This window comes from Triturus cristatus, chromosome 1_2 (assembly GCF_964204655.1).
Source record: "Triturus cristatus chromosome 1_2, aTriCri1.1, whole genome shotgun sequence".
Taxonomy (NCBI): Eukaryota; Metazoa; Chordata; class Amphibia; order Caudata; family Salamandridae; genus Triturus; species Triturus cristatus.
Window position 1 is genome coordinate 664353336 of NC_140580.1, and position 26652 is coordinate 664379987.

Genomic DNA, 26652 nt, shown 5'->3' on the forward strand with positions numbered 1-26652 from the left:
GAATTAGCCTGCATTGCCATATGATGTGTATGAAAATACCTGGCTGGGAACACCCCCGTCTACAAGACCCATCCGTGTGTCCCCCCATGTGTACCAGTTGAGGCCCCGTTATATAGATTCTGTGCAAGACTTTTAGTTGCAGCAGGCGGAGCCGCGCCGATATTGCTACTGTTTTGGGGGACGAGATCGCTGTCTGCCATCCCTCGTCATCCAATTCTATACCGTCCTCCGTCCATTTCTCCCGTAGTAGGGTCAGGGGATCACGCATGTTATTAATTAGTTTTCTGTACGTCAGGGATATGGCACGTTCAGGCAGATGCCCGTCAAGGAGTCTGTCCTCCAGTGGGGAGCTATCTGGTAAGGAGGCGCCCCTTGGTATTGCGGCCCGTAGTGCATGTCGGACCTGGAGGTATCTGAACAACTCTGTGTCAGCAAGTGAGTATTGAGTCTGGAGTGTACTAAACGGCTTTACTCCCTCCGCCGCCCATAGATCTCCGATAGTGGAAATACCGATCAGGTCCCACTTGTCAAACCCTTTTGAGTCGCCCAGGTATCCTAGCTTTTGTGAGTCCCAAAGCGGGGTAGCAAGTGTTAGTCTGTTGGCCCAGCCCAGTGATTGTGTCGCGGCAGGCCATACCTTAAGGGAAGGATCCAGCGGTCCATATGGAATCCCGGGGCGTCCGGGGGGCCATAGGTGCCATGATGGATGGCTATGAGATGAGCTGCCCAATAATATTTTTTAATGTCCAGCAATCCAATCCCACCATCATACCACCCAATCGTGAGCTTTGTTAAGGCTATGCGTGGCCGTCCACCCCAAAGGAGGTCCCTCTGTAGGCCCTCTATCTCCCCAAAATACGAATTAGGTACCGGGTCTGCAGCGTTTTGAAGTGCATAAAGGAAGCGTGGTAAGGACATCATTTTGAATAATGCAGCTTTGCCCAGCAAGGAAATAGGAGGTGATTTCCAGTGTATGATGTGGCTTTTAAGGCGTTGCAAGGGTGGGGCCAAGTTGCGTGAATATCGGAGTGCTGGATCCAGGGAGATAAATATGCCTAAGTATTTGAATCCATCAGTGACCACTGATATCGGGCAATTTCGAGGCAATTGTGGGGAGTCCCCGCTGAGGACATATATGAGAGACTTCTGCCAATTGATCCGGAACCCAGAGTACCTTCCAAAGATGTCTAGGATGTCAAACAGTACAATGAGGGATCTCTTGGGGAGGCAAGGTAGAGGAGAACATCGTCTGCGTACAGGGAAATACGGTCCTCCCATCCCGGTGCCCAGTGTAACCCGCGAATGACCACGTCGTTGCGTATCCACACTGCAAGGGGTTCGAGGGCCAGAGCGAATAGCAAGGGAGAGAGGGGGCAGCCCTGTCTGGTGCCACGACCGAGCACAAAGGGGGCGGATTTTTTGTTATTTACGACCACCTGCGCCATGGGGTCAGCATAGAGAAGTTTCACCCAACTGATAAAGACCGGGCCAAGTCCGAGTTTTGTTAGCACTGCAAATAGATAAGGCCATTCAAGGGTGTCAAAAGCCATAGTGGCATCTAAGGACGCTATGATCGCGTCCTCGCGCATTGTTGGGGCCCTACCCAGTACCCCGTGCACCCTGCGCAGGTTCAGGGCAGTATTACGCCGAGGCATGAAGCCTGATTGGTCTGGATGGACAAGGTCCCCTATAACCTTGATCAGTCTATTAGCGAGTACTTTAGCTAGGATTTTAGGCTCGGCGTTAAGTAGGGAGATGGGCCGATAGGAGGAGCAATCAGTTTTGGGCTTCCCTTCTTTATATATGGTAACGATGGTGGCCAGATGCTGGTCTAAGGGCAATATCCCCGTCTCCAGGCTGGAAGTGTACATGGATCTGAGATAGTGTCCTAGTTTGTCAGGGCGGAGCTTGTACAGCTCGATAGGGATACCATTGGGGCCAAGAGCTTTACCAGGTCGCAGTGTTCGAATTGCCAGCGCAATTTCTTCAGTGGAGAGGGAGCTATCTAAGAATTGGCGATCCGCCTCCGACAGGGTCGGGAGGGAGATGTCCCTGAGAAGGCCAACAGAGTCCTCAAGTGTATGGGGGGCCACTGACTTGTACACCGTATGACAATGGGCTGCGAAGTGATTAGCTATGTCTTGGGGGTCTGTTACAGGGTTACCGTCTTTCCCCTTGAGCTCAGGAACCAGACGACTAGCACGCTCTCTTTTATCAAGCCAGGCTAATAATTTCCCCGCCTTGTCACCCCAGTCGTATATACGGCCCAGTTTTTCTTGACCCATTGTTTGGCGCGGTCTGTGACCAGCGCCCTATATTCATCCTGACAGAGTCGTAGTTCGTGCATCGCTTCGGGCGTGGGGTTTGAGTTGACGGTATGTTCAAGCCGGTGGACCCTATGCTCGACGTCGGAGATGTCTTTCTTTCCTTGCACCCGCTATGAGGGACAGGGCCTGCCCTCGGATCACAGTTTTAAATGCTTCTCAGAGTGCTTGTGGGGAGTCAACCGTATGTTCATTTTCTGTAAAGTAGTCATCAATGGACTTGAGCAGATCCCTTCGTATCTTGGGGTTTTTGAAAAGCCAGGGGTTTATGGGGGCGATGCGCCCGACTTGCGTGTGGTCTAGGACTAAGTGAGCCCAGAGGGGAGAGTGGTCAGAAATACCCCTGGGCAGATGTCTGATCTCGTGAACGTTGGCAATCTGGGAGGCGGGGGCAATTATATAGTCTAAGCGGGAGAGGCTGCGATGCGCATGAGAATAAAAAGTGTGTTGTATTTTATCCGGGTTATAAGTTCTCCATACATCTACTAGACCCATTGCGTCCAAAAAATTACAGAGCAAGTGTGCCGTTGGGGGTAAGTGACGCGGCGGGTGTCTGTCCAACTCGCCCGATACTACAGAGTTAAAGTCCCCTCCTATGACGAGATGCCCCACTGGTAGTGTGAGTAGTAAAGCACTAAGATTGGTAAATGTAGTCGATTGCAATCCAGGAGGTGCATAAACTGAAAGAAGGGTTATATTATGACCCCCCCATGTGCCTGCCACACCCACGTATCGCCCTAGGTCGTCTATGAAGGTGGATACAACCGATAAGGGAAACGATTTTTTAACCATGATACCCACACCCCTCGAGCCAGACGTAAATGTAATACGTTCTTATTGAGCGCAACTGCCACCCCAAGGGTATCCTGGCGCTATGACCTTCACAATTTCATCAGATCTAACACACTACATTGCTCTTGGAAAGAGGTGGGTCTTTAAATCTCTTTTAAAAGGGGTTAGATCTTGCTTACTCCTCAGCGACAGGGGGAGGGTGTTCCACAATTTAGCGGCTGCAAAGCGGAAAGCACGGCCGCCCATCCTCACTCTGTTGATCTTAGGAACTTTTACCAAAAACGCCGAGGAGGATCTCAAAGGTCTGGCAGCCTGATACCAGGAAAAAAGATTTTGGAGCGGCAAAGGTCCCAGCCCGTGTACAGCCATGAAAACAAGGCACGAGGCCTTAAAGAGGATCCGCTGCTGAACAGGCAGCCAATGGAGATTGGATAGTGCCGCCGAAGACGACGCAGAGCTAGGACCAATTTGGCTGCCATGTTTTGAATCCTCTGCAACTTAGATACCAGAGTGTTAGGAGCCCCCAGAAGCAGTGCGTTACAGTAGTCTAACCTACTGAGGATGGTACTACGCACCACTTCTGCTCGTGCTCCCAAGGGAAGTATCGGCAAGATTTTACGTAAGGCTCGAAGCAAGCCCATACACGTTGCCGTGGTCCTGTTTACAGAGGCATCGAGCTGCAGACTAGGCCCAAACATGACCCCCAAATTGCGAGCCGACTCGCGGCAGTCACTGTGCCCAAGATAGAAGCCGGCCAAAAATCCTCTGGCAGCGGGCGGGGGGGCCGATCCAAGGAGCAGTAGAGAACCTCGGTTTTTGACCCATTAAATTGGAGCGAATTAAGCCGGAGCCATTCTGCTGTTGCCGACATGCACTGGTGAAAGGTGTCCCTCAGAACCGCCTCCTTGCCCTCAAAGGAGAAAATCAGTTGAGTGTCATCGGCATAGTTGGTGACTGAAATGCCGAATGACTTTATCAAACTGATTAGGGGTCGGAGGTAGAGATTGAAAAGGATCGGACTAATCGCAGACCCCTGAGGCACACCCTGCTTCACCTGGCGTACGGCTGAGCGAAAAGGTGGCAATGCCACTGCTTGTTGTCTATTGCAGAGGTAGGATGTTAACCAGCTTAGGGCCGGACCAACTACGCCCGCTCTCTGAAGGCGGTCCAATAGGACCGCATGATCCACCGTATCGAACGCGGCCGACATGTCAAGCAGCACTAAAAATGCTGCCTTACCTGTGTCGACACGCGTTCGTAGATCATCCAATACGGTGATCAAAGCGGTCTCAGTCCCATGGGCCGGCCTAAATCCAAATTGGGCTGCATCCAGACATGAGCTGGAAGTTGGATTAGGTTCTTGTGACTAACTTCTCTATGACTTTTATAGGGAATGGTAACAACGAGATGGGCCTATAATTGGCCGGGCATAGAGGGTCTAAAGAAGCCTTTTTTAGCAGAGGTGTTACTACTGCCAACTTCCAGCTGTCTGGAACCACGGCTGTCGCCAGTGACTGGCAGCAGATGGTATACAACGGGGGCAGCAGCTCTGCCTGAAGCGCTTTCCAGATCTTATGTGGCAAAGGGTCAAGTGGAGAGCCCGAGGATACACCATTAGCCAATGCATAAAATTCCTCCAAGGAAGGGGTGGGAAAACAGGACAATGGAAGTTGCCCCACTTTAGCCTCAATCCCCTCAGCGCCCGAAAGATAAAAGGGTTCTGGTGGAGAAAGCCTTGCCGAGGCCAGCTGGCCCGAAGTCGAAAGGCCGGTTAAGATTGTCTTAATTTTTTCCTCGAACGCAGAGGCCAAAGAGTCGCACAGTTCTTGAGATGCTACAGTAACTGATACTGCACAGGCTGGATTAGCCAAATTATTCACCAGTTTGAAAAGGGTCTGTACTTTATTAGAGGCCTTAGCCAGGGAAACTTCCAAAAACTTCGCTTTGGCCTTCCTTAGATGGACTTTGTATTCCTGCAAGGCCTGTTTATAAGCCACACGGTCCGGTTCCCCGTATCCTCTCCTCCAAGTGCGCTCTGTCTGTTTACAGCGAAGTTTTTGCTGACTAAGATCGCTAGTGAACCAGGGATTAACTCTCATGGGTTTGTCCTTCACTCTCCTTAGGGGGACCAGTTCATCTAAGAATGTCAAAATTTGTTGACTAAGGGCAGCATAGCTCTTGTCCACAGTATCCCCCACAGAGAATGCTTTGGGCAGTAGTGTAGGTAGACTTGACCCCCTTAACAGGCGAGACCATTGCCTACTGAATTTAGGCCTATCCGGACCACCTTCACTTCGCAGTCCTCCCGGCAAAAAGATAGACATGAGGACCAAAGCATGGTCAGTCCAGCATTGATCCATGACCCTATTAACTACAACCAGCTCCTTGTCAGCAAATACCAAGTCCAGTGTGTGCCCCTTCGCATGAGTAGGAGACTGCACCAGCTGCTCTAGCTGTATATTACTACACGCTTGGCAGAATTCTCTAAAGGCCAGATCTTGCGGGCCAGAGGGCCATAGATTAAAATCGCCCAACACTATGAACTTAGCATGGGAGTTAGATAGATCATAGATGAGATCAATAAATTGCTGGAAGGAAGAAGCGGTTCCGGAAGGCGGTCTGTAGCAGAGAAGACCTGCTAATACTGTACCACCCCGAGCCGTTAGGGAGAAGCCCATGAGCTCAAACCCTATCACTACTTTTACTTCAAGCTGTGAAAGGGAGAGCGTGTCCCTACAGATGAATCCCACTCCGCCACCTCTCCCCGAAGTTCGGGGGATATGTCTTATGAAGTAGCCTGGTGGGCAAGCCCAACCGAGCTCCACTCCACTGTCCGTTCTAGTCCAGGTCTCGGTTATGAATAAGATATCCAATTTGGAGGACTTGACTAGCAAGGCGATATCATCATGATGTTTAAAAAGAGAGCGAACATTGAGCAGAACACAAAAAAGAGTGGTCCGAGTAGGTGACCGCGTGGTAAGTTGAATATCTGGAGCCATTGGGCATTTCAAAGCACACAGTTCCTCCCGAGTATATACCAAGTGCGGAGTAGCCGCCATTGTCGAACCGGGAGCAACCGGGACGCGAACGGGCGCAAACAGGCTTACCTCTGGCGCACCTCTGGTGCGCCCACGGCGCACCCGCTGCGCGCCTGCTCATCCATTCCAATTAGTAGTATTACGCCACGCGTGGTCCGCCTAGTAGAGCCGCTGGACCCAACCAATATGGCGCCTGAAGTGTCCCAAAGCCTTCACTCACCCACCCAAGATGGCGGTCGGAGCGCCGCAAGCCAGGAACCCCCACTGACTAAATCCCGCCGAATGCGGGTGCAACACCAATTACAATGCAGGTAAGCCTGACTATCCCCCAAGTAGCAAGCGCCTAGTGGCTGGCAAAGAATTTAAGGCAACACGAGCAGCACAAATTTAAAAGCAAGTGCCCAGTGAACGAGAGATAATTAAAATGACAATGCGCGCGATGACAGAAAGGTCTGCCTATCGTACCGGAAGAGCGGTTTAAATAGCTCTCCAATACGCGTGGTCCGCCTAGTAGAGCCGCTGGACCCAACCAATATGGCGCCTGAAGTGTCCCAAAGCCTTCACTCACCCACCCAAGATGGCGATCGGAGCGCCGCAAGCCAGGAACCCCCACTGACTAAATCCCGCCGAATGCGGGTGCAACACCAATTACAATGCAGGTAAGCCTGACTATCCCCCAAGTAGCAAGTGCCTAGTGGCTGGCAAAGAATTTAAGGCAACATGAGCAGCGCAAATTTAAAAGCAAGTGCACAGTGAACGAGAGATAATTAAAATGACAATGCGCGCGATGACAGAAAGGTCTGCCTATCGTACCGGAAGAGCGGTTTAAATAGCTCTCCAATACGCGTGGTCCGCCTAGTAGAGCTGCTGGACCCAACCAATATGGCGCCTGAAGTGTCCCAAAGCCTTCACTCACCCACCCAAGATGGCTGTCGGAGCGCCGCAAGCCAGGAACCCCCACTGACTAAATCCCGCCGAATGCGGGTGCAACACCAATTACAATGCAGGTAAGCCTGACTATCCCCCAAGTAGCAAGCGCCTAGTGGCTGGCAAAAAATGTAAGGCAACACGAGCAGCGCAAATTTAAAAGCAAGTGCCCAGTGAACGAGAGATAATTAAAATGACAATGCGCGCGATGACAGAAAGGCGTGAAGCCCGCATGTTTCACCATCGAGTATCCCCACCTGCACATCGCCCCACACTTGTTGCCTATTAGATGTGTTTCCTGGAGCAGGACTATGTCTGGGGAGAGTCTTTTGATATGTTGGGTCACCACACTTTGCTTGATTTTGTCCCCCAATCCGTTAACGTTCCAGCTCAAGATTTTAACTTCCTTGTTACATTGCGTACCCATTTGTGTGTCAGTAATGAGTGAGCTTGCGGTGTACAGTTAGAGACCATGCCGTCGAGTATACAAACATGAATAACAACCAAAAAAAAACACAATCCCTCCCAACTCCCCCCCTCCCTGCTTCCCTGCACTCTGGGCCTCAAACTGCCCATCTGAACAAAATATGCAGAGTGCCTGTCGCCCATCAAAAAAGGAAGAAAAGGGGAGGAGCTTAGCGCTTGACCAAGATGGCCGCGTGAGCCTTGAGCTCCCGCTACCCTCGCGCCCTCCGGCACTCATCCTGTCCTAAATCCTGATTTTCATGCACGGAATCCTGCAGATGAGTCACAGCTGGGGCGATTGACGTTGTCCGGGCCAAGATCGCCCACCGGGGACCGAAGTTGTGCACGGCGGAAGATTGCGGCCTACCTCCGAAGGATGCCAGGGGCTTGCGTTGGCAGGATGCCCGGCCACTAATTGAACAACAGCGGCCTTGGGAGGTGTGAACTGACGGACGGATGCCGTGGCACTTTCACTTTCGCTTTCTCGCCCTTTGTTTGCTCCGGGTTGGGAGTGCGTCATACAGATCCTCTGTTGTCTGGAAGACCTCCACCCGGTCCTGACTGGCTGTTGAAGACCTAGTTGTACCTGTCTCCTCTACCTGAGTGAGGGACGTCCTCTTGCGACTGACCGTCCTGCTGTCCGAGATGTCGACCAAATCGGAGGCAGACAGGTCGAAGTCTAAGACTACCAGGCGGGGAGGCTATATCCAATCCAACAATATGGATCGCTATGCCCAGCAGAAGGAGTCGCCTGGTGGATCGGGACAGTCGCTGGAAGCACAGAAGGCCGATTCATCCCCAGCCTCGGAGTTATCATTGCAGGATATCAAGGGGGCGATAGATGGGATGCAATCTTCGATTGGGCGACAGTTCGAGACCCTGGCGCACAAGGTGGACATGATTTTGGTCGATGTCAACTTGATTCGCGCGGACCTGGGAAAAACCAATGAACAGGTCAAGTCCCTGGACCTCAAGACTACTGGCCTCGCTGACGATATCTCGGAACTCCAGGCTGAGGTCCGCAAGCTACGAACCGCGAATGACCTCTCCGCTCGCCGGCTCGAGGACTTTGAAGGTCGGGCCCGGCGCAATAATGTGCGCATTATTGGGGTCCCGGAAACTTCGGAGGAGCTCTCCGTGGACCTCCTCGTCGAGGACCTGGTGGTGAATCATCTTGCGCCAAAGGGCCTCGGCAAGTTTTTCGCGGTGGAGCGGGCTCACCGAGTGCCTGGCGGACGGCCTAAGGTGGGAGCCCCCCCGCGGCCGATTGTCGCCCGGATCTTCCACTTTCGAGATCGGGACGCTATCCTGCAAGCATCGAGGGTGACAGGCCCGGTGCCTTTTCAAAATGCCTCTGTGAGCTTTTACCCTGTTTTCACCCAGATGGTGCAGAAACAGAGGCAAAGTTTCCTGGGGGTGAAGCGGCGGCTTAGGGATATGGACCTGAAGTATGCCATGCTTTTCCCCGCTAAGCTGCGTGTGGTATATGAGGATCGGACTTTCTTCTTCGAATCGCCGGACATGGCAGGGGACTAGCTGGATGCACTCCCTCGGCGACAGCCCGGCCGGGACAGCGTGGATGGGGTGGAAGGCGACCGGGATGGACAGAAGTGATACCTTCGGTGCTGGCCTGCTTCGATTCAGCCCTGGACAGTGACTCGCACCTTATTGCAGTAATGGGAGGGCGGCGGGGGGAAGATAGGGGCTCTTTCCTCCCTTGGGGTGCTTTTTGTAGATTTGTTTTTGGTAGGGCGACAGGCACACTGCAAGTTGGGGGGGCTCTGTAAGCTGACGCAGGGGTGCAGGGTGGGGGGGGGTTTCAGGATGTTGGGGTTGTTGTTTGGGGTTGTTGTTTTTTCTTGCAAGGCGTAGCAATGACTGTCAGAATTGTCCGATTGTGGTTCTCTGGGGGGGGGGAGGTCTCTTTGTGTTCAGGGATGGGGGATAGGGGCTTAAACGTACTCAGCTGGAATGTTAATGGCTTAGGGGACCGTATAAAATGGGGGATAGTCCTGCAATTTTTGAAACGGACCTTGCCAGATGTGGTCCTCTTGCAGGAGACCCACCTTATAGGGAATATGTGTTATGCACTCAACAGAAAGGGCTACAAATTCATTGCTCACTCAGGGTTTTCCTCGGGATCCAGGGGTGCGGGCATACTTGTCAGAGCTTCCCTACCATTTGAGGTTGACTCCACCATTGCTGATGATAGGGGGCGCTTTGTGGCCGTGTCGGGGAGGTGGGAGGGCAGAACGTTGGTTTTGGTTTCGGTTTATGTCCCTCCTGCCTTGCAGGCCTCCACGTTTGCTGATCTGGGCAAGGCCTTGTTGGAACTCCCCGAAGGGATGCTAGTGGTGGGAGGGGACTTCAATGCGGTTGGTTCTGGAATGCTAGATAGGTGCCCGCCCAGAGACACCGGGGGGGCTCAGAAGTGGCTTCCCGACTTTATTGATACTTTTGGCCTGGTAGATTGTTGGAGGCTGCGGCACCCCACTCAGCGACAATACACCTTCCACTCCGGGGCCCACGGGAGTCTCTCCCGGATTGATTATCTGCTCACTCTGGCAGCTCACGCCTCTTTGGTAACTGAGGTTAGGCACATGGCACGGGGCATATCAGATCATTCACCGGTGTGGGCACGTCTGGACATAGGCCGGGTGGCGGGGGGCAGGGTGGCCCCCGTTAACCCCTGGTACTTTCGGGACCCCAAGCTGCGCAGCGCGTTGCTGAAGACAGTTGACCACTACTTTCGAGAAAACCAGGGCTCAGTTGACTCCGCTGTGTCATTGTGGGAAGCTTCTAAGGCTGTACTGAGAGGAGAAGCCTTGTCCCTGGTAGGGGCCGCCAAGCGGCGGAGAGACGCCGAGGTGATACAAGTGGAGGACGAGATAGCGGCTTTAGAGTTGGCCTTGGAAGGGGATGTTGAGACGTCCACGCTGCACAGTTTGAGCCTGAAGCAATTGGAGTATAGGGATCTGGTGACAAATGCCGCCAAGACCCTTCACAGGGAGCAGCAGGGGCGGTTGTATGATGTTGGTGATAAGGCCGGGAAATTGCTGGCATGGCTGGACAAAAAGGAGCGTGTTAATCGTGTGGTGCCGGAGTTGTTGACGGATGGGGGAGAGGTTGTCACTGATCCCGACGGTATAGTCCGGTGTTTCTCAGACTATTTTCGTACGGTATACGCCTCGGTCTCGGATAGATCGACTGAGGACTCGTGTGATCTTCTGCGTGACATCGCTCTGCCCTGCCTTTCCGCCATTGATAGGGAGGACCTCGATGGTGATATCACTGTAGACGAAGTGGCAGGTGCTATCCGTGCGTTGCGCTCCGGCAAGGCTTCGGGCCCAAATGGTCTGCCGGTAGAGCTGTACAAGCTTTGTCCGGATAAGTTTGCTCCTCACTTGACCGCCATGTTCGTGGAGGCGCGGAGGAACGGGTCTCTTCCGCTCGATCAACGGCTGGCGACGATCGTGGTAATCCATAAAGACGGAAAGCCCCGGGATAGGTGTGGCTCCTATCGGCCGATCTCGCTCCTCAACGCCTGGCCGAAAATCCTTGCCAAGATTCTCGCGAACCGCCTGGTCCGGGTACTTGGCGACTTGATCCACCCGGATCAGTCGGGCTTTATCCCGCACCGTAATACTGCACTAAACCTTAGACGCCTCCACGGAGTGATTGCCAGGACGGGTACGATACGAGAGCCGGCTATTGTGGCGTCCCTCGACGCCACGATGGCCTTTGACACGGTAGAGTGGGCATACTTGTGGGCGGTGCTGGCCAAATTCGGCTTCGGGCCTGGATTCGTGGGGTGGGTGAGGCTGCTCTATGAGGGGCCTCTTGCAAGCGTCGTGGTGAACGGGCGGGCGTCGGCACCTTTCGAGCTCGGGAGAGGCATCCGGCAGGGTTGCCCCCTGTCGCCGTTGCTGTTTGCCCTTGCTCTTGAGCCGTTGGCGGCGTGGATACGGTGGCACCCGGATATACGTGGGCTTCGCTGGTCGCCTGACCACGAAGACCGTATTTCACTCTACGCTGACGACATTCTGTTATATCTTGCCTCGCCTAAGAAATCTCTGATAGTGGTTTGTGACGTCTTGACATCTTTCGGTAGAAACTCGGGCCTAGTCATTAATTGGGGGAAGTCACATTTGTATGTCCTGTGTGGAGATGTCCCGCCTATTCCGCGTAACTGTTCGATCCAGATAGCCCAGCAGGGCTTTTTGTATTTGGGGATTTATATTTCCACCGACCCCATCTTGCGCTACGAGAAGAACTTGCTCCCTCCCTTGGTGCGCCTGCGGCGGGATGTGGCGGGCTGGCGGCGATTGCCGCTCTCCCTCCTTGGCCGCGCTGCACTGTTTAAAATGATGTCCCTTCCCCGTTTCCTCTATGCCCTGCAGAATACTCTTGACCTGGTCCCGGCCAGCTATTTCCGTGAGATCGAAAGCCACCAGCGCGCGCTCTTATGGGACGGGCGTCCGCGTATCGCAGTCGCTAAGTTGACGCTTCCGTGGTACGACGGTGGTATCGCGCTTCCAGACATTCGACGTTATTACTGGGCCACCCAGTTGAGCGCGATTAACCATGGTGTCTATGGTCCGGCGCTCAGCCCTGGCTTCGCCATGGACCGCTGGTTGCTCCGTGGGGGTAATTACCACAGAGCGTTGTATTCGAAATCGTCGGACCTCACCCTCACGGGGCCCACCAGAGTGGCCGTCCATGTGTGGAAGGTGGCGACGGACTCGCTGGGCTGGAGGGGTAAGCTTACCCTTGCCACCCCTCTGTTCGACTCCGAGATTCTGGGGAAGCTTTGGCGCACCAAAGGGTTCGGGAAATGGGATTTGATCGGCATATCCAGGGTTGGAGACCTTTTGGTTAAGGGTAAGATAAAGTCGTTCGAGGAGCTGCAGAAGGAATACGAGCTGGGGAGCACGGAGTTCTTCCGATATGCACAAGTGCGCCACGCCTTGCGGTCAGTCCTTGTGGAGGGGGAGAAGGTGCCCGAGTCCTCTCCGTTGGAGGATCGGATCCTGGATGGTCACATGCCAGAGAGCACGATTTCGCTCATTTATAAGAAGCTTATCAATGTTCGGGCGGATCTTCTCCTAGGGTTGCGCGCCCAATGGATAAGGGACGGCCTTGAACTAGATGATGAGGATTGGCAGTACGCAGTTTCTTCTCCCAAAGAGGTCGCTATCCCCGCGCGCCTGCGGCTGGTGCAGCTTAAAATACTCCATAGGGTCTACGTGACGGGGCCCAGGTTGGTTCACATGGGTTTTTCTGAGGAGGGCCTATGTAAGAGAGGCTGTGGTATGGTGGGTACCTTCCTCCATATTATTTGGGAATGCGGTGCGATTATGGAGTTCTGGAGGCAAGTCCACGAGGTGATGGGGGAGGTGACAGGAATTGTTATGCAGCCTAAGGCGCGATGTTGTCTCCTGAATGTCTGGAGTCCTACTGACCACAACGCGGCACAGACTCAGTGGGTGACCCTGGGGAACATGGTAGCCAAGCGCGATATCGCTCGGCTGTGGGGCTCCAATAGGCCGCCCACATTGACAGCGTGGATGGAAAACATGGACTGGAGCATGTTTAGGGAGAAGACAGTGTATTGTGCTCGGGGGCGCCCTCGGAAATGGCAGGCTGTGTGGGGGCCATGGAACCAGTACAGAGGGGACATATGCCTGCCCCCCGACCCGGATCCGCCTGAGGAGCAACTTTCCCCTTAGTCCTTTTCCGGCTTTGACTTTCCCGCTGATATGTGATTGTTTCTAGAGTCTCTGCCTTTCCCTCCTTTCCCTTACTATAGATCAGTGCCTGTTGGCCGTGATGGGGCTCGTCCCCCCTGATGGGAACCTCTCTTGGTGTTTACAGTACCTTTCGCCTTGCTTGTGTTTAGGGTTGTATTTATGTTTATGCAAAATAGAACCTTTGGCTCTCCTGTCAGTGATATGTGGACGCAAGCATGTGTTGAATCTCTAAAGCTGCTGTACCTCCGGGATGTGGGCTGAATAGCTGCGTCACTGATATAAAATAAAGGTTTTTCAAAAAAAAAAAAAAAAAAAAAAGGAAGAAAAAGAAAGAAACCAGCTAAAGGAAGAACGTGGGGGGAGGCTTTAACAGTTCCCCGATCCTCACTCCCAATTGTAAGTACATCTAAATCATTGTTCAAGAGGGTCAGACTGAGCAATGGCGTGCAATGTCCCAAAAAGGTACACGGTGCTGCACCAGGCGTCGTCGGGAAGCCCGCCAGGCAGGCGCCACACATAACGGGAGACAGTGACACCGACGTCACATAGTTGTTTCAATGCTGCTACCCCCTGTAGTTCAGCTGCCCGAGGGGGCACTCCCCCGAAGGTCCCCCCGGCTATCCAGCCAGTCTGACGCGGCCTCTGGCTGGTCAAAAAAGTATGTTTTCCCCTCCGCCTCGACACGTAACCGCGCAGGGAAGAGCATGACGTACTTCAGATCTCTGGCTCGTAAGCGTTTTTTAACATTTTGGAACGTGCGCCTACGCATCTGCACCCCGCGGGTAAAGTCAGGGAAGAAAGTGATGGTGGCATTATCCAGGCGGAGCGGGGGGGCGACCCTGGCAGTCTGGAGGATAGTGTCCCTGTCTCGATAATTTAGCAGAAGGGCCAGTATTGGGCGAGGTGGAGCTCCTGGCTTCGGGCGGCCCCCCGGCACTCTATGCGCCCTCTCGACGACAAAAAGTTTTGAGAGACCTTTAGGTTGCAGGTTAGTCGTGATTAAGTTCTCGATGAAAAGGTCCACGGCAGGGCCCTCCATTTTTTCAGGCACTCCCAGGACGCGTATGTTGTTGCGCCTCATCCTTCCTTCATACTCATCGAGCTTGTCCTCTGTAACTTTGCGGAAGGCCTGCAGCTCCACGACTTCAGTTTGAAGTTGTGAGGTGTCGCCCATTAGTACTGTTGTGGTGGTCTCAAGCTGCTGCACTTTCTCCCGATAATTGGCGAGGTCAGCCCTGATTAGCATCATCTCAGAGGAGAGAGTGTCTATGGATGTGCGAATTCCAGTAATGGCTGTCATGAGGTCCTTCATAGTGGGCTCAGAAGGGGCCAGTTCCGCGCCCTGCTGGGGCATGTCTCCCTGCGCCCTCTTGTCAGATAGATCCGCCTTCGTACAGGTGTACCGATCCAGTTTACTTTGTTGGGACGCCCGGGAGAGAATAGCTGAAAGGGCAATAACAATTACTAGCGTGCCCCTGCAGTCAGGCTGATCAAAGTGGGCACCTTAAGGAGCAAACAATCTGATGTGGACCTGCTTTTTGGCTCTTTATTTTTACCCTTATGCCTCTTTCATTATTTTCTTGGAGTTCCCTTTTGAGACTGGCAAGTATCAGGATTTTTCTAGTGGTGTTTGGAATTTGCAATATTTGCTTTTGCATAATCACACAAAAGTATGGGAAAATCCATCATTTCGTTCTCTATTTTAGCGCAAAATGCATTCTCACATCAATTTTTGGCAGAACGACACATTTAAACAAAAGTGCTGCTAACAGCCGCTGTTCGCTGACTGTTGTCCGTGTGCATTTGCAGTAAATTTTTAAATGCCTGGGGTTGTTGGTGTTTTCCATTGTTGATTACACTGTCAGCTGCAAAACCATTAGTGGGTACTCCTGGGGTCCAGATATCGGCAGAGAGGTAGGCTGGACCAGGAGTCAACAGAGGCCAGAGACAGCAGTTGCAATTGGAGCCGTAGGAGGCAGTACCATCTGCAAACAGTAGAAAGGCCCATAGACCAAATGAGATGTTACCTTTTTTATGGAAGATTGTTGGGCTGCAGAGCTGACATTTCTACTTCTTCATGCATTGCAGTTTGTACATTTGACTTGAACAATGATGATACACTGGGAGTCCATGTTGGTTCACTGTGACAAAAAGGTTAGGTTTTGCATGAAAGCATTTCATTCACATCTAGTATCAATGCAGACATCCTAATAAGCTTCAATGCCCCTCATCCTTCTTTACGAGAGATTTGGTAGTTTTACCTTGGTGCAGGGCTTAGTGTCAGAAATAGGAAGGGTCAAGACTTGTTGCATGGTCAGAAAGCCTGAAAATTATGGAACACAGGAAGATGGTACTTACGGTGTAGTTTATTGGTCTACTTCTCAATATGCAGATAAGAGTTCCTGGGTTAGTGACTTTACTTCTGGGTCAGTACTTGACCACCTGCAGAAGATCATGTGTAGGGAATTCAATCATAGCCTGGCAACTGTGTGCTTTGATAAAGGGTTAAGCATTAATGTTCATATTAGGCTGGATTATACAATAAGGGCTCGTCTATCTGCATGAGGGAGGTTGCTGAGTAAGCCTGCACACACATACCTCGAGAACGCCAATTATATATAGGCCTTCATTTACCATAGGAAAGAGATATCAGTGCAGCTGTGTTTCTCACTCTCCTCCCTTCTCTCCAATAGCCACTAGTAGTTTTTAGCCATATTTCTGCGGCAATCACTATGTTTAAAACTGAGGGCTGGGTTCACATCAGGTTCATTCATGTGGGGCCAGATGTAGGTAGGTAATCGTTTGCAATTGCGGAATAGCAAATTTTTGGGATTCGCTATTTGGTAATCGTAAACACCCATGTACAAATATGTGTATTACACATTTTGCAATTCCCAGTGCATTGCAAATAGACCTACCTCATGAATAATAATGAGGTAGGTCTTGGTTTGTGACCCATTGGGAACCGCAAAAATCACAGGGATGGTGGCCTGCTGGGGTCAGCAGACCACCATGTCTGTGAGTAGTCAGTGAACCATGGTACCAATGCCTGCTCTAAAAAAGGGTTTTACAAACATTCACAAAGGGGAAGTGGTCGCTTGGTTGGTGGTAATTTGCAAATATTTTGCTACCACATTTCGGTTGCAAAACATTCATAAATGCCACTGCTATTCATTATTGATAAGGGACATCCTAAGCACGGCCCTTCGTAATACTGAATCGCAAACCCAAATTGCGATTGGGTAACAGGTTACTGAATCACAGTTGTGCCTTTGTACATTTAAAATGCCTTTTTGCATTCGCAACCGGCCCGATTCTGCTAATCGGGCTGTTTGCAAGCGTAAAAATCTGACCCTTGTTTCCTAACTGTCATTAGTTGATAAGTTAAGAAAGATGTCAGACCATTGCTCTACTAAGAGAAATGGTGTGTCCCCTTGGCAATCGTAGATTTGCTGTAAAGTGGTTAAGGGAACTCTCATTTGTGCAGAAATGCGAGAGATACAAGTCATGTTGCACAGCAAGAATTGAGAGCATGTCCTGCCGACCAAAAAGAACATATCACAATGTGCTGAATGGTGAATCTCTCGTAAGACTATGTGATACAATAGTTGCCAGCGACAGTCGGATTTGTTCTGACTGTCTCCCTAAATTAAGGCTCTGAGTGATCTATTCATTAATCCACTGTGAGAAAGCCATCTGCTTTGGGTTGCGAAACAAAAGTTCCTCTGCTTTTATAGTAGATAGTACTGTATGTGAATCGCAGCTGCAAGTTGCTGGTCTTGTCTCCTATTCCTAAAGTTCCACGAAGTTAATATTAAATGTATCAACCCACTTATGCTTTGTGGTGCTGTTTTTATTCACATATATGGTTCATAAAACCTTCCCTCTGTGTTCCAAAATAAAAAGTTACTCCTGATTAAAGTAAAATATATTATAAGAATAAACGTGAGGCATGTGTCTAATTTATTGGGCACAAACTACGAGTAGTCATGTAATATAAATTAGAATTATGTTTCAACACGTCTGTGCTTGTATTCAATGTTTTCTGCTGGTTCCTTTCTACAGCTTGATGGATATCCTTTGGCGGCAGCACCTATTTCTGTTATTTGCTCATCCAGACTCTGTCTTTGTGAACCACATTCCCTAGCAGCAAATACTCATGGCTAGCGCGGAGATGTCTGGACAAAAACAAACATGTGGCACTTTCTCGTGTCCATTGTATGCCAGCTCGATGCAGATTGGCTAAACCGGTCAGGTCCATGCTTGGGGTGAACACTATGCACTGAGGGCTACACATTCACTATGCGCTTAAAACGAGGGTCAAAGCGAAGACTCCGTGAGAGAGTGGCTGAATGTTCGCCTTGCTTCTGATTGATCAGACAAGATTCCAACCTGGCTGGTGTTCTGTTGCATTGACTGCACAGGTGGTAATCCTCACACCACTACCCTTAAAATTTCGGATCATATTTGATACAACCGTCACAGGGCTTCAAACCTGATGAATGTTTCTAAACATATGCCATCCACCACTATTGCAATTCAGATGAACGTGGACTTTTATCGCTTTTTGGTCTTGGTGTCAACCACTGCTTTAAGTCCTGAGGAAGTCCCGCCGTGACGCATTTCAGTTGTGCAAACCACAGGGTTGAAACGTCAACAGTTATTCCCGCTCATGCCCCACAATTCTCTAAGCCCCAAGAAAAACATGCAATAAAAGGACTGAGAAAAATAGAAAAATGTGTTAGGGCAGATCCTTTTTCATTACTCATTTTTGTAAATTCTTGTATATTTCGTGTACACTTCATGTAATATATCACAGTGTCACTCATATAACCTTGTTCACTTGATTCACTTTTATTTACATGTCACTTATGTGTTGAGATTCATAAGAAATGACAGACATGAAATGAACTAATAAATACTACGCTTTGAAAGTTTTCCCGTGTGTGTTTCATTTAAAAGTCTCAAAAGAATGTATTAGACTTTAACTTTGTTGATTAATTCTTTACATGTACTTCGTTTCTCCCCGGCAGAACCACTTGTAGTTGTTTCTTTTTAATACCCAGGTTCTGAGGGACACTGGGTTGCCCCATTGACTCTAATGGGGTGAACACCTGGCTGGGAATCTTGCAAAACATTTAATGGGGTGGGGAGGTTGTCAATAAATTGCTTTATCTAATGAATAAAAGCGTGCACTGCAGCTGAAAAATAATTCAGTGATTGTACTTCCCTGTTCCCCAAATGTATATCCCTGTACGTGGGCAGTTTGCATAAGAACCATCTCATTATAGAACGCAGGAATATGCATTAAAATGCATTCAATGAAGAAACAATATTGAGGGTTTCAAAAGAGAATGATTCATTTTCCTATGAGTGCTGGTGGTAAATTGTGGTGGCAGGCTCGAGAAAGGGTCACTGGGGGCTGGGAAGGTGAATTTATTGATTGTGCACCAGTTAAAAATAAAAACAAATAAATAAATAAATAAGTGCAGCAAAGTCCCAAAACATAAAATGTGTGCTCTAAATCGCTCCCTTCAACACACAACTCCTACCCTTGTATATATCAGACGAGTGCTTGTGGAATTAGAACGCTGGTTGTGCAGATGTGAACATTACAATGAGTCATACACCAGAAAGGGCTTTCATTTGTGCCATGGATGCAACTTTGGTGCTTTGTAAACGCGTTCCAGAATGTTTCATGCGAGCTGCACAAGAAAATGTCACAATTATTGTAAAAGTACATTGCTCCTTTGTGACGCTGGTTATCATTATTTGGAGATGCAGTAAAATATTGCCTCTGCTGGATAAGCCGAGGTTGATGGCACCAGTTTTTCATAGAATGGTCCATCCACCATTTTGATCAACTGCCATTGTGGTGCCCTGAAGTCTAGAACAAGCCTTTTTAGACTAATCTCATGTGGTGATATATACGCAGCATTTCAGTCTGCCGCCTCCTCATAGCATAGACTCGATATGCTGCTAGTCATTTATTATGCCAAGGTGATGGCATATCACCAATCGGAAAGATAAGAAAATGAGAGATGCCTCTTGGAAGCTATGTGGTCTATGGTACTGGCAAAAGCAGTAGTTTGTCCAACATCTGAGATTCCCAACGACGCTGGTAACCACTATGGCTTCAAATGCCCACTGGGGGCCTAATTAGGATGTCCGGAGGAAAGCCTGCGACCAGCGGTTAGAGGCTCTCTGGCCAAAATCCTGGATTTCTCTCCTACCGCCGTTTTTCGATGACAGCGGTCGGAACGAAACCAGCGGGTAGATTCCACTCCCCTTCCGACGGGCTCTGAGCCCATCAGAACAGGAGCGGAATAGTAATTTTAATAATCAGGATTTTGATGTTGGTTTCCAACAGCCAATCCATGTCGGCATTTCCGGCATGGTTTGGCTTTAGGAAGCTGACTTGGGGGGGCCCCTAGCAGGGCCTCCTTCTCCCCTGGCCATCCGCAATGGGGCCCCTTTCAACATCCCTGCACCGTGGGCAGCAGGCACATCATGGTGCCTGTCACACGGTGCAGGGGTGTTTCAAAACCTCCATTTCCTAATGGAAGCTTGTACCCAGCCACTGCGAAATGGAGGTTTACTGTGGTCGGAACCGCTGACCTGAGTGCTGGCGGTTCCTTTCCTCATCGTAATAAGGCCCTATGTGTAAAAGGGTCAGTCGACTCCCACATTGGCCGCGACTAAATATTGTGAGCACCCAAGAATGGCCTTTTGTGTGTGGTATATGGTGCTTCTACCCTTCTGTCAACATTCTTCGCCATCTTGAAGCATATTTCTTTATAGCGAATAAATATTTTGTCATAATATAGTTTCCATCTTTGAGAACCATCGTAGTGAACGGGCTGTTGCTGCGTGATTCATTTCAATAACTGTTTCAATGTAATGCTTCTAGCCTCCCCATCCCCCACCTTCGCCCTTTTCATTTGTATCATCTGGAAGGCCACGTGAGACACAGATTTGTAATCTCCTTGTTTTCTCTTATTTGATTACCAGGGCCCAGAACATTCTTCAGCGAGGCCTGAAAGGTTTCTGCAGATGAGCATTGACGACTCCGATGCGCGGCCTGTAAGTTGATTTGTCTAAAACGTGCTGTGCTGTCCAGGATCCTTCCCTCTGTTTCTGTAACCTGCCCTGCTCACTGCCTCCGGAGTGTGTCACTGCGCCTCTGTGTGCCTATGTCTGGAGCAGTGTAGAGTTTTGTGGCAATTGTATAGTGCCTTCTACTTCTGTGGGAGGCGCTGAAGGACTTACCCACGAAGGTAGCATGCAACAGTGTGGGGTGTCTGTTTAGAAGAGTGTTTTGTTTTGAGCCTGTGTGTTTTGTGTCACACGCGATTGACTTGAGAGGTGAGGTGCTCTCATCTTGCCTTGGGGTGCAGCACCTAACGCCATGACATATGATGGGTCTAAGAGAGACAGTCGCTCTTTATAAAGCTATTTTGGCTATTGGCACCAAATAGCTCTTCCTTAGAAGTCCTGCCTTCCCATCCGCTACCTTCCTGCGCTGGCTGTGGCAGTAGGGTGGTACAGTAGGGTAAACCAGAAGGTCGGTGGTGGTACTGTAGGGTAAACCAGAAGGTCGTGAGTTCCATCTCAAGGGCTTAGATTAACATATATCTAATTTATTATTAGAGTATGCTTCATACACCATGATTCTATGATCAAAGACGGAGAGCAGATACAGCAACATCACGCCAGGAGCTAGTTGGTGGGCCTGCAGCCTTTGGGTTGAAGGAAGAAGGTTCACAGAGAACTACGGTAGATGTTAGGTGGGAGCCGGGCCTCTGAATGGGATCCTTGAGTGCTAAGGTTTGCGCAGGATGTAGGGTATAAGAGTAAGGTCCTCAAAGAGCTAGGATATATGCAGAGCGTGCGCTAAAGAAGGAGGTCCACAGAGACCTCGGGTAGATGCAAGGTGTGATCTGAAACACCATGGTTCCCCGAGTCCTGGGGTTTATTCGGGGTGTTGGGGGAAAGAATAAGGGACGCAGAGAACTGCGGTATATCCTAGATGTAGACTGAAGTAATAAGGTTCCTGAAAGTGCGGGTGTAGGGTGTATGGATGAGTAACGCAAAGCACTGCAAATTGGGTAGAGTCAAATCATTGGAGCTGTGAGCCTTTACGCAGTATTCCTCCATCGGTACCCTTACTGCTGTGGTAATTCAGACAAATGTCTACCTAACATTTCAGTCTTAAAAAGTATCCTCAAACTTGATCCCAATCGTCGGTTTGGTGTTTCTGTTGACTAAAAGGCCTCTTGATGGACCAGACAGGATATCACTTATCCTAGGTTTCTGGAAGCAGCGAACGCCAGAGCTTGTTTCACCATAGCCTATTGGCCACGTATGAGTTGTTAAATTAAATGGATTCCTTAACAGAAAATAAAATAAATTGCATAACCTGTGCTTTAATAAGAACTTTTAAGAGAGACATTATTTTATCGTTATGAGAATTGCTTTTTCTGTTTGACTTACCAAATACCTGGATTTTGCCTTCTGCATTTCCCTTCACCCCTTCTGGTGCCTGCCTCTTTGCCATTGTTTTTAAGGGAAGCATCTGTCATTTTGAAGCGCTATTTCTCATGCTAGGCCCGACAGGTGGATTTGTGTGTCGTTCTCTCACGTCTCTTGCGCGGCGCCTGTATCTGTCTCATTTTCCTGTTCTTCGAGAATGATGAGGATTTGTCTGGCGAGAAAGCAAATAAATAACATTTTGTCTTGTGTAGTCAAGCCGGGACAAACTCGTTCACTGAGAGTGTGGGCTGATTGGTGCCCTGAAAATATGTAGAGCTGTTGTATGTTACACAACAGCGACACATAGACAGCGCAACAGTTCCACACAAAATCTCAACAACAAAACACAGTGCTACCGTAAAACAACACAATATACATCACAAAAGCACAATCTAACATAACGCAAAAGAAACATTATCACATTTCGGGTTATGTGTAATGTTGTGTTGCCGAACTGTGCTGTTATGCTGTATTACGGTGATGTGTTGTTGAGTTTAGTTAGTGTGATTCGTTTTGTTGTTGATTTTGTATGCCATATTGTGATGTTGTATCGATATTTTTTTTTTTTTTTTTTTTTAAAAACCTTTATTTTCAACAGTCTGGACACAGCTATTCAGCCGACAACCCGGAGGTTCGGCAGCTTCGGTAAAGAGGAACAGAGACGCGTCCACAGTACAGTGAAGGAGGAGTGCAAAGATTCCATTTTTTAAATAAACACAAAACACACAATAACCCCCAGCAAGGCAAGAACACTGAATGCCCATGGTGATAGCCCCCCAGGGGAGGCAGGACCCCAATCATCTACCATTTACAGTATCGTGAAAAGAGGAAGAAGGGGGACAGCAGGGGCCAAAGAAGTCCATTAACCATACTGAGCTGGAAAGAAGGTTAGGAGGAAAGCTGTTCCTCGGGGGGATCCAGATCAGGGGCAAGACAAATTCCCCCCCTGTATTGGTTCCACAGCCCCCAGATGGCGTGCCACTTCCGAGGGCGGCCTCTAGCGCAATATACCGTCTTCTCCCTTAGCATACTCCAGTCCATATTTTCTTTCCACGCGGTCAATGTGGGGGGGCCCACGGATCCCCATAATCGCGCTATATCTCTCTTAGCGACCATGTTGCCCAGAGTCACCCATTGGGTCTGCGCCGCATTGTGATCAGTGGGCCCCCAGACATTCAGGAGACAACACCGCGCTTCCGGCTGCATAGCAATGCCCGTCACCTCCCCCATCACTGCATGGACTCTCCGCCAGAATTCCGTGATGACACCACATTCCCAAATGATATGCAGGAAAGTACCCACCATACCACATCCCCTCCTGCATAGGCCGTCCTCCGAGAATCCCATGTGAACCAACCTTGGCCCCGTCACGTACACTCGATGCAGTATTTTAAGCTGCACCAGCCTCAGACGCGACGGGATCGCAACCTCCTTAGGAGAGGAAACAGCAGACTGCCAATCCTCGTCATCCAACTCGAGGCCATCCCTAGTCCACTGGTCCCTCAACCCCAGAAGCAGATCCGCCCGGACGTTTATCAGTTTCTTATAGATGAGCGAGATCGTGCTCTCGGGCATATGACCATCAAGGACCCGGTCCTCCAAAGGAGAGGACTCAGGCACCTTCTCACCCTCTATGAGGACTGATCGGAGGGCGTGACGCACCTGAATATAGCGGAAAAACTCAGATGGCCCCAGTTCATACTCCTTCTGCAACTCTTCAAAGGACTTCACCCTCCCCTTAATCAGGACATCTCCAACCCTGGAGATGCCGATCAAGTCCCATTTGTCAAAGCCTTTTGTGTGCCAAAGCCTACCCAATCGCTCAGATTCAAACAGCGGGGTAGCGAGGGTGAGCCTATCCTTCCAGCCCAGCGAGTCAGTTGCCATCTTCCACACACGCACCGCCACACCAGTGGGCCCCGTGAGGGACGAGTCCAGGGACCGCGAATACAACGCCCTGTAATAGTTACCACCACGCAGCAACCACCTGTCCATGGCATACCCAGGGCTGAGGGCTGGGCCATAAAACCCATGATTAATCGCACTCAGCTGGGTGGCCCAATAGTACCGTCGGATGTCTGGAAGCGCAATACCCCCGTCGTACCATGGGAGCGTCAACTTTGCAATAGCTATTCGCGGCCGCCCGTCCCACAGCAAAGCTCGTTGGAGGCCTTCGACCTCCCGAAAGTAGTTGGCCGGTACCCAATCCAAAGTATTCTGCAGCGCGTAGAGGAACCGGGGAAGAGACATCATTTTGAACAGGGCCGCACGCCCAACGAGGGAGAGCGGCAGCCTCCGCCAGCCCTCCACATCCCGCCTCAGGCGCGCTAGGGGGGGGAGCAGGTTCCTCTCATATCGCACGGCAGAATCCATGGAGATAAAGATCCCCAGATACACGAAGCCCTGCTGAGCAACCTGGATCGAACAAGTTCGAGGGATCGGTGGAACCTCGCCACTAAGAACATATAAATACGATTTACTCCAGTTGATAACGAGACCCGAGTTCCTACCGAAAGATGTGAGTACGTCACAGACCACTATAAGTGATTTCTTGGGTGAGGCAAGATACAACAGGATGTCATCAGCATAGAGCGATATACGGTCCTCGTGCTCAGGCGACCATCTAAGTCCCCGTATGTCCGGGTGCCAGCGTATCCACGCAGCCAGCGGCTCAAGGGCGAGGGCGAACAACAATGGCGACAGGGGACAACCTTGCCGAGTACCCCTCCCAAGCTGAAACGGAGTCGACGCCCGGCCATTTACCACCACACTCGCAAGAGGGCCCTCATACAGCAACTTAACCCAGCTCACAAAACCGTGGCCAAAGCCGAACTTGGTCAACACGGCCCACAAATATGCCCATTCCACCGTTTCAAAGGCCATCGTGGCTTCGTGAGACGCAACAATAGCTGGTTCACGCAGCGTGTCCGCCCTGGCGATTACACCATGTAGGCGCCGAAGATTTAACGCTGTGTTACGGTGCGGGATGAATCCGGATTGATCCGGATGGACCAAGTCACCGAGTACCCTGATCAAACGGGCCGCCAGGATTTTAGCCAGAATTTTCGGCTCTGCGTTAAGGAGTGAGATAGGCCTATATGAGGCGCACTTATCTCGGGGTTTGCCCTCTTTGTGTATAACCACAATCGTCGCCAGTCGCTGATCCAACGGGAGGGCCCCACTCCCCCGCGCCTCCACGAACATGGCGCGCAGGTGAGGGGCAACCCTATCCGGAAATAGCTTGTACAGGTCGACCGGCAAGCCGTTCGGACCCGAGGCCTTGCCCGAGTTCAACGCGCGGATAGCCCCCGCCACCTCATCGACCGTTATGTCACCATCTAGATCGTCCCTATCTATATCAGAGAGACAGGGCAATGCAATATCACGCAGGAGGTCATGCGAGTCCGCGGGCGGCCTGTCCGACACTGAGGCATAAACCATACGGAAATAGTCCGAGAAACACTGCACAATCCTCTCAGGTTCCACAATCACCTCTCCCCCCTCTCCCGTCAACTCCGGCACTACTCTATTGACCCGTTCTTTTTTGTCCAGCCAAGCCAGGAGTTTCCCAGCCTTGTCACCAACATCATACAGACGGCCCTGCTGTTCCCTACCGAGGGTCTTAGCGGCATTCATCACCAGGTCCTTATACTCGGATTGCTTCAAGCACAGCTCATGCAGTGAGGCCTCTGTAACCTCCTCCTCCAGCGCTCCCTCCAAAGCCGCGATCTCCTCCTCAACCTGCAAAACCTCGCCATCTCTCCGCCGCTTGGCAGCCACTACAAGGGAGAGGGCTTCCCCTCGCAGCACGGTCTTAAATGCTTCCCACAGCGACACTGCCGAGTCCACGGATCCCTGATTGTCCTTGAAAAAATTATCTACTGTCTTTACCAGCGCGCTGCGCATCTTGGGGTCTCGGAAATACCAAGGGTTGATAGGGGCCACCCTTCCCCCTCCCTCTCGACCCAGATCCAGCCTGACCCACACCGGCGAGTGGTCAGATATACCACGCGCCATGTGCCTGGCCTCAGACACCAATGAGGCATGCGCAGCCAGAGTGAGTAGGTAGTCAATCCTAGAAAGGCTACCATGCGCCCCGGAGTGGAAAGTGTATTGGCTCTGTGTGGGGTGCCGGAGCCTCCAGCAGTCTATCAAGCCAAGCGTATCTAGAAAGTCTGGAAGCCACTTCTGAGCCCCCCCGTGTCTCTGGGCGGGTATCTATCCAGCAGGCCGGAGCCAACAGCGTTGAAGTCACCTCCCACTACAAGCATACCCCCCGGGAGGTCCAGCAGGGCCCTACCCAGATCTGTGAAAGTGGAGGCCTGCAGGGCCGGCGGGACATAAACCGAAACTAAAACCAAAGTTCTTCCTTCCCACCGCCCCGCCACCGCCACAAACCTCCCCCTATCATCAACAATGGTGGAGTCCACCTCAAATGGTAGCGAGGCTCTGACTAGGATGCCCACACCCCTGGACCCAGAGGAGAATCCCGAATGAGCTATGAATTTATAACCCTTCCTATTCAGGGCATAGCACGTATTACCTATAAGATGCGTCTCCTGCAGCAGGGCGACATCCGGCATTGACCGTTTCAAGAATTGCAAAACAATCCCACGCTTAATGCGATCCCCCAAACCATTCACATTCCAGCTTATAACACTTAAACCCCTACCCCCCATCCCCAAACATAAAGAGGCCCACCCCACACCCGAAGAGCCCCCATGGAACAGTCCTGGAAATAATCACTATGCCTTGCTGAAACAAACCCCCCAACAACAACCCCAAAATCCCGAAACCCCCCCCCACCCTGCACCCCTGCTGCAG

At 50.8% G+C, this 26652-nt stretch overlaps 1 protein-coding gene across 2 annotated transcripts in view; it reads left to right on the forward strand.

The window, feature by feature from the left end:
* The window catches only part of OGDHL (oxoglutarate dehydrogenase L), a 713311-nt gene that overhangs the window by 620880 nt on the left and 65779 nt on the right, over positions 1-26652 (forward strand). For both annotated transcript variants that reach the window (XM_085608435.1, XM_085608426.1), the window contains one exon: positions 20308-20379. In XM_085608435.1, the coding sequence (XP_085464561.1) occupies positions 20308-20379 (72 nt within the window). The remainder of the gene's footprint in view (positions 1-20307; positions 20380-26652) is intronic.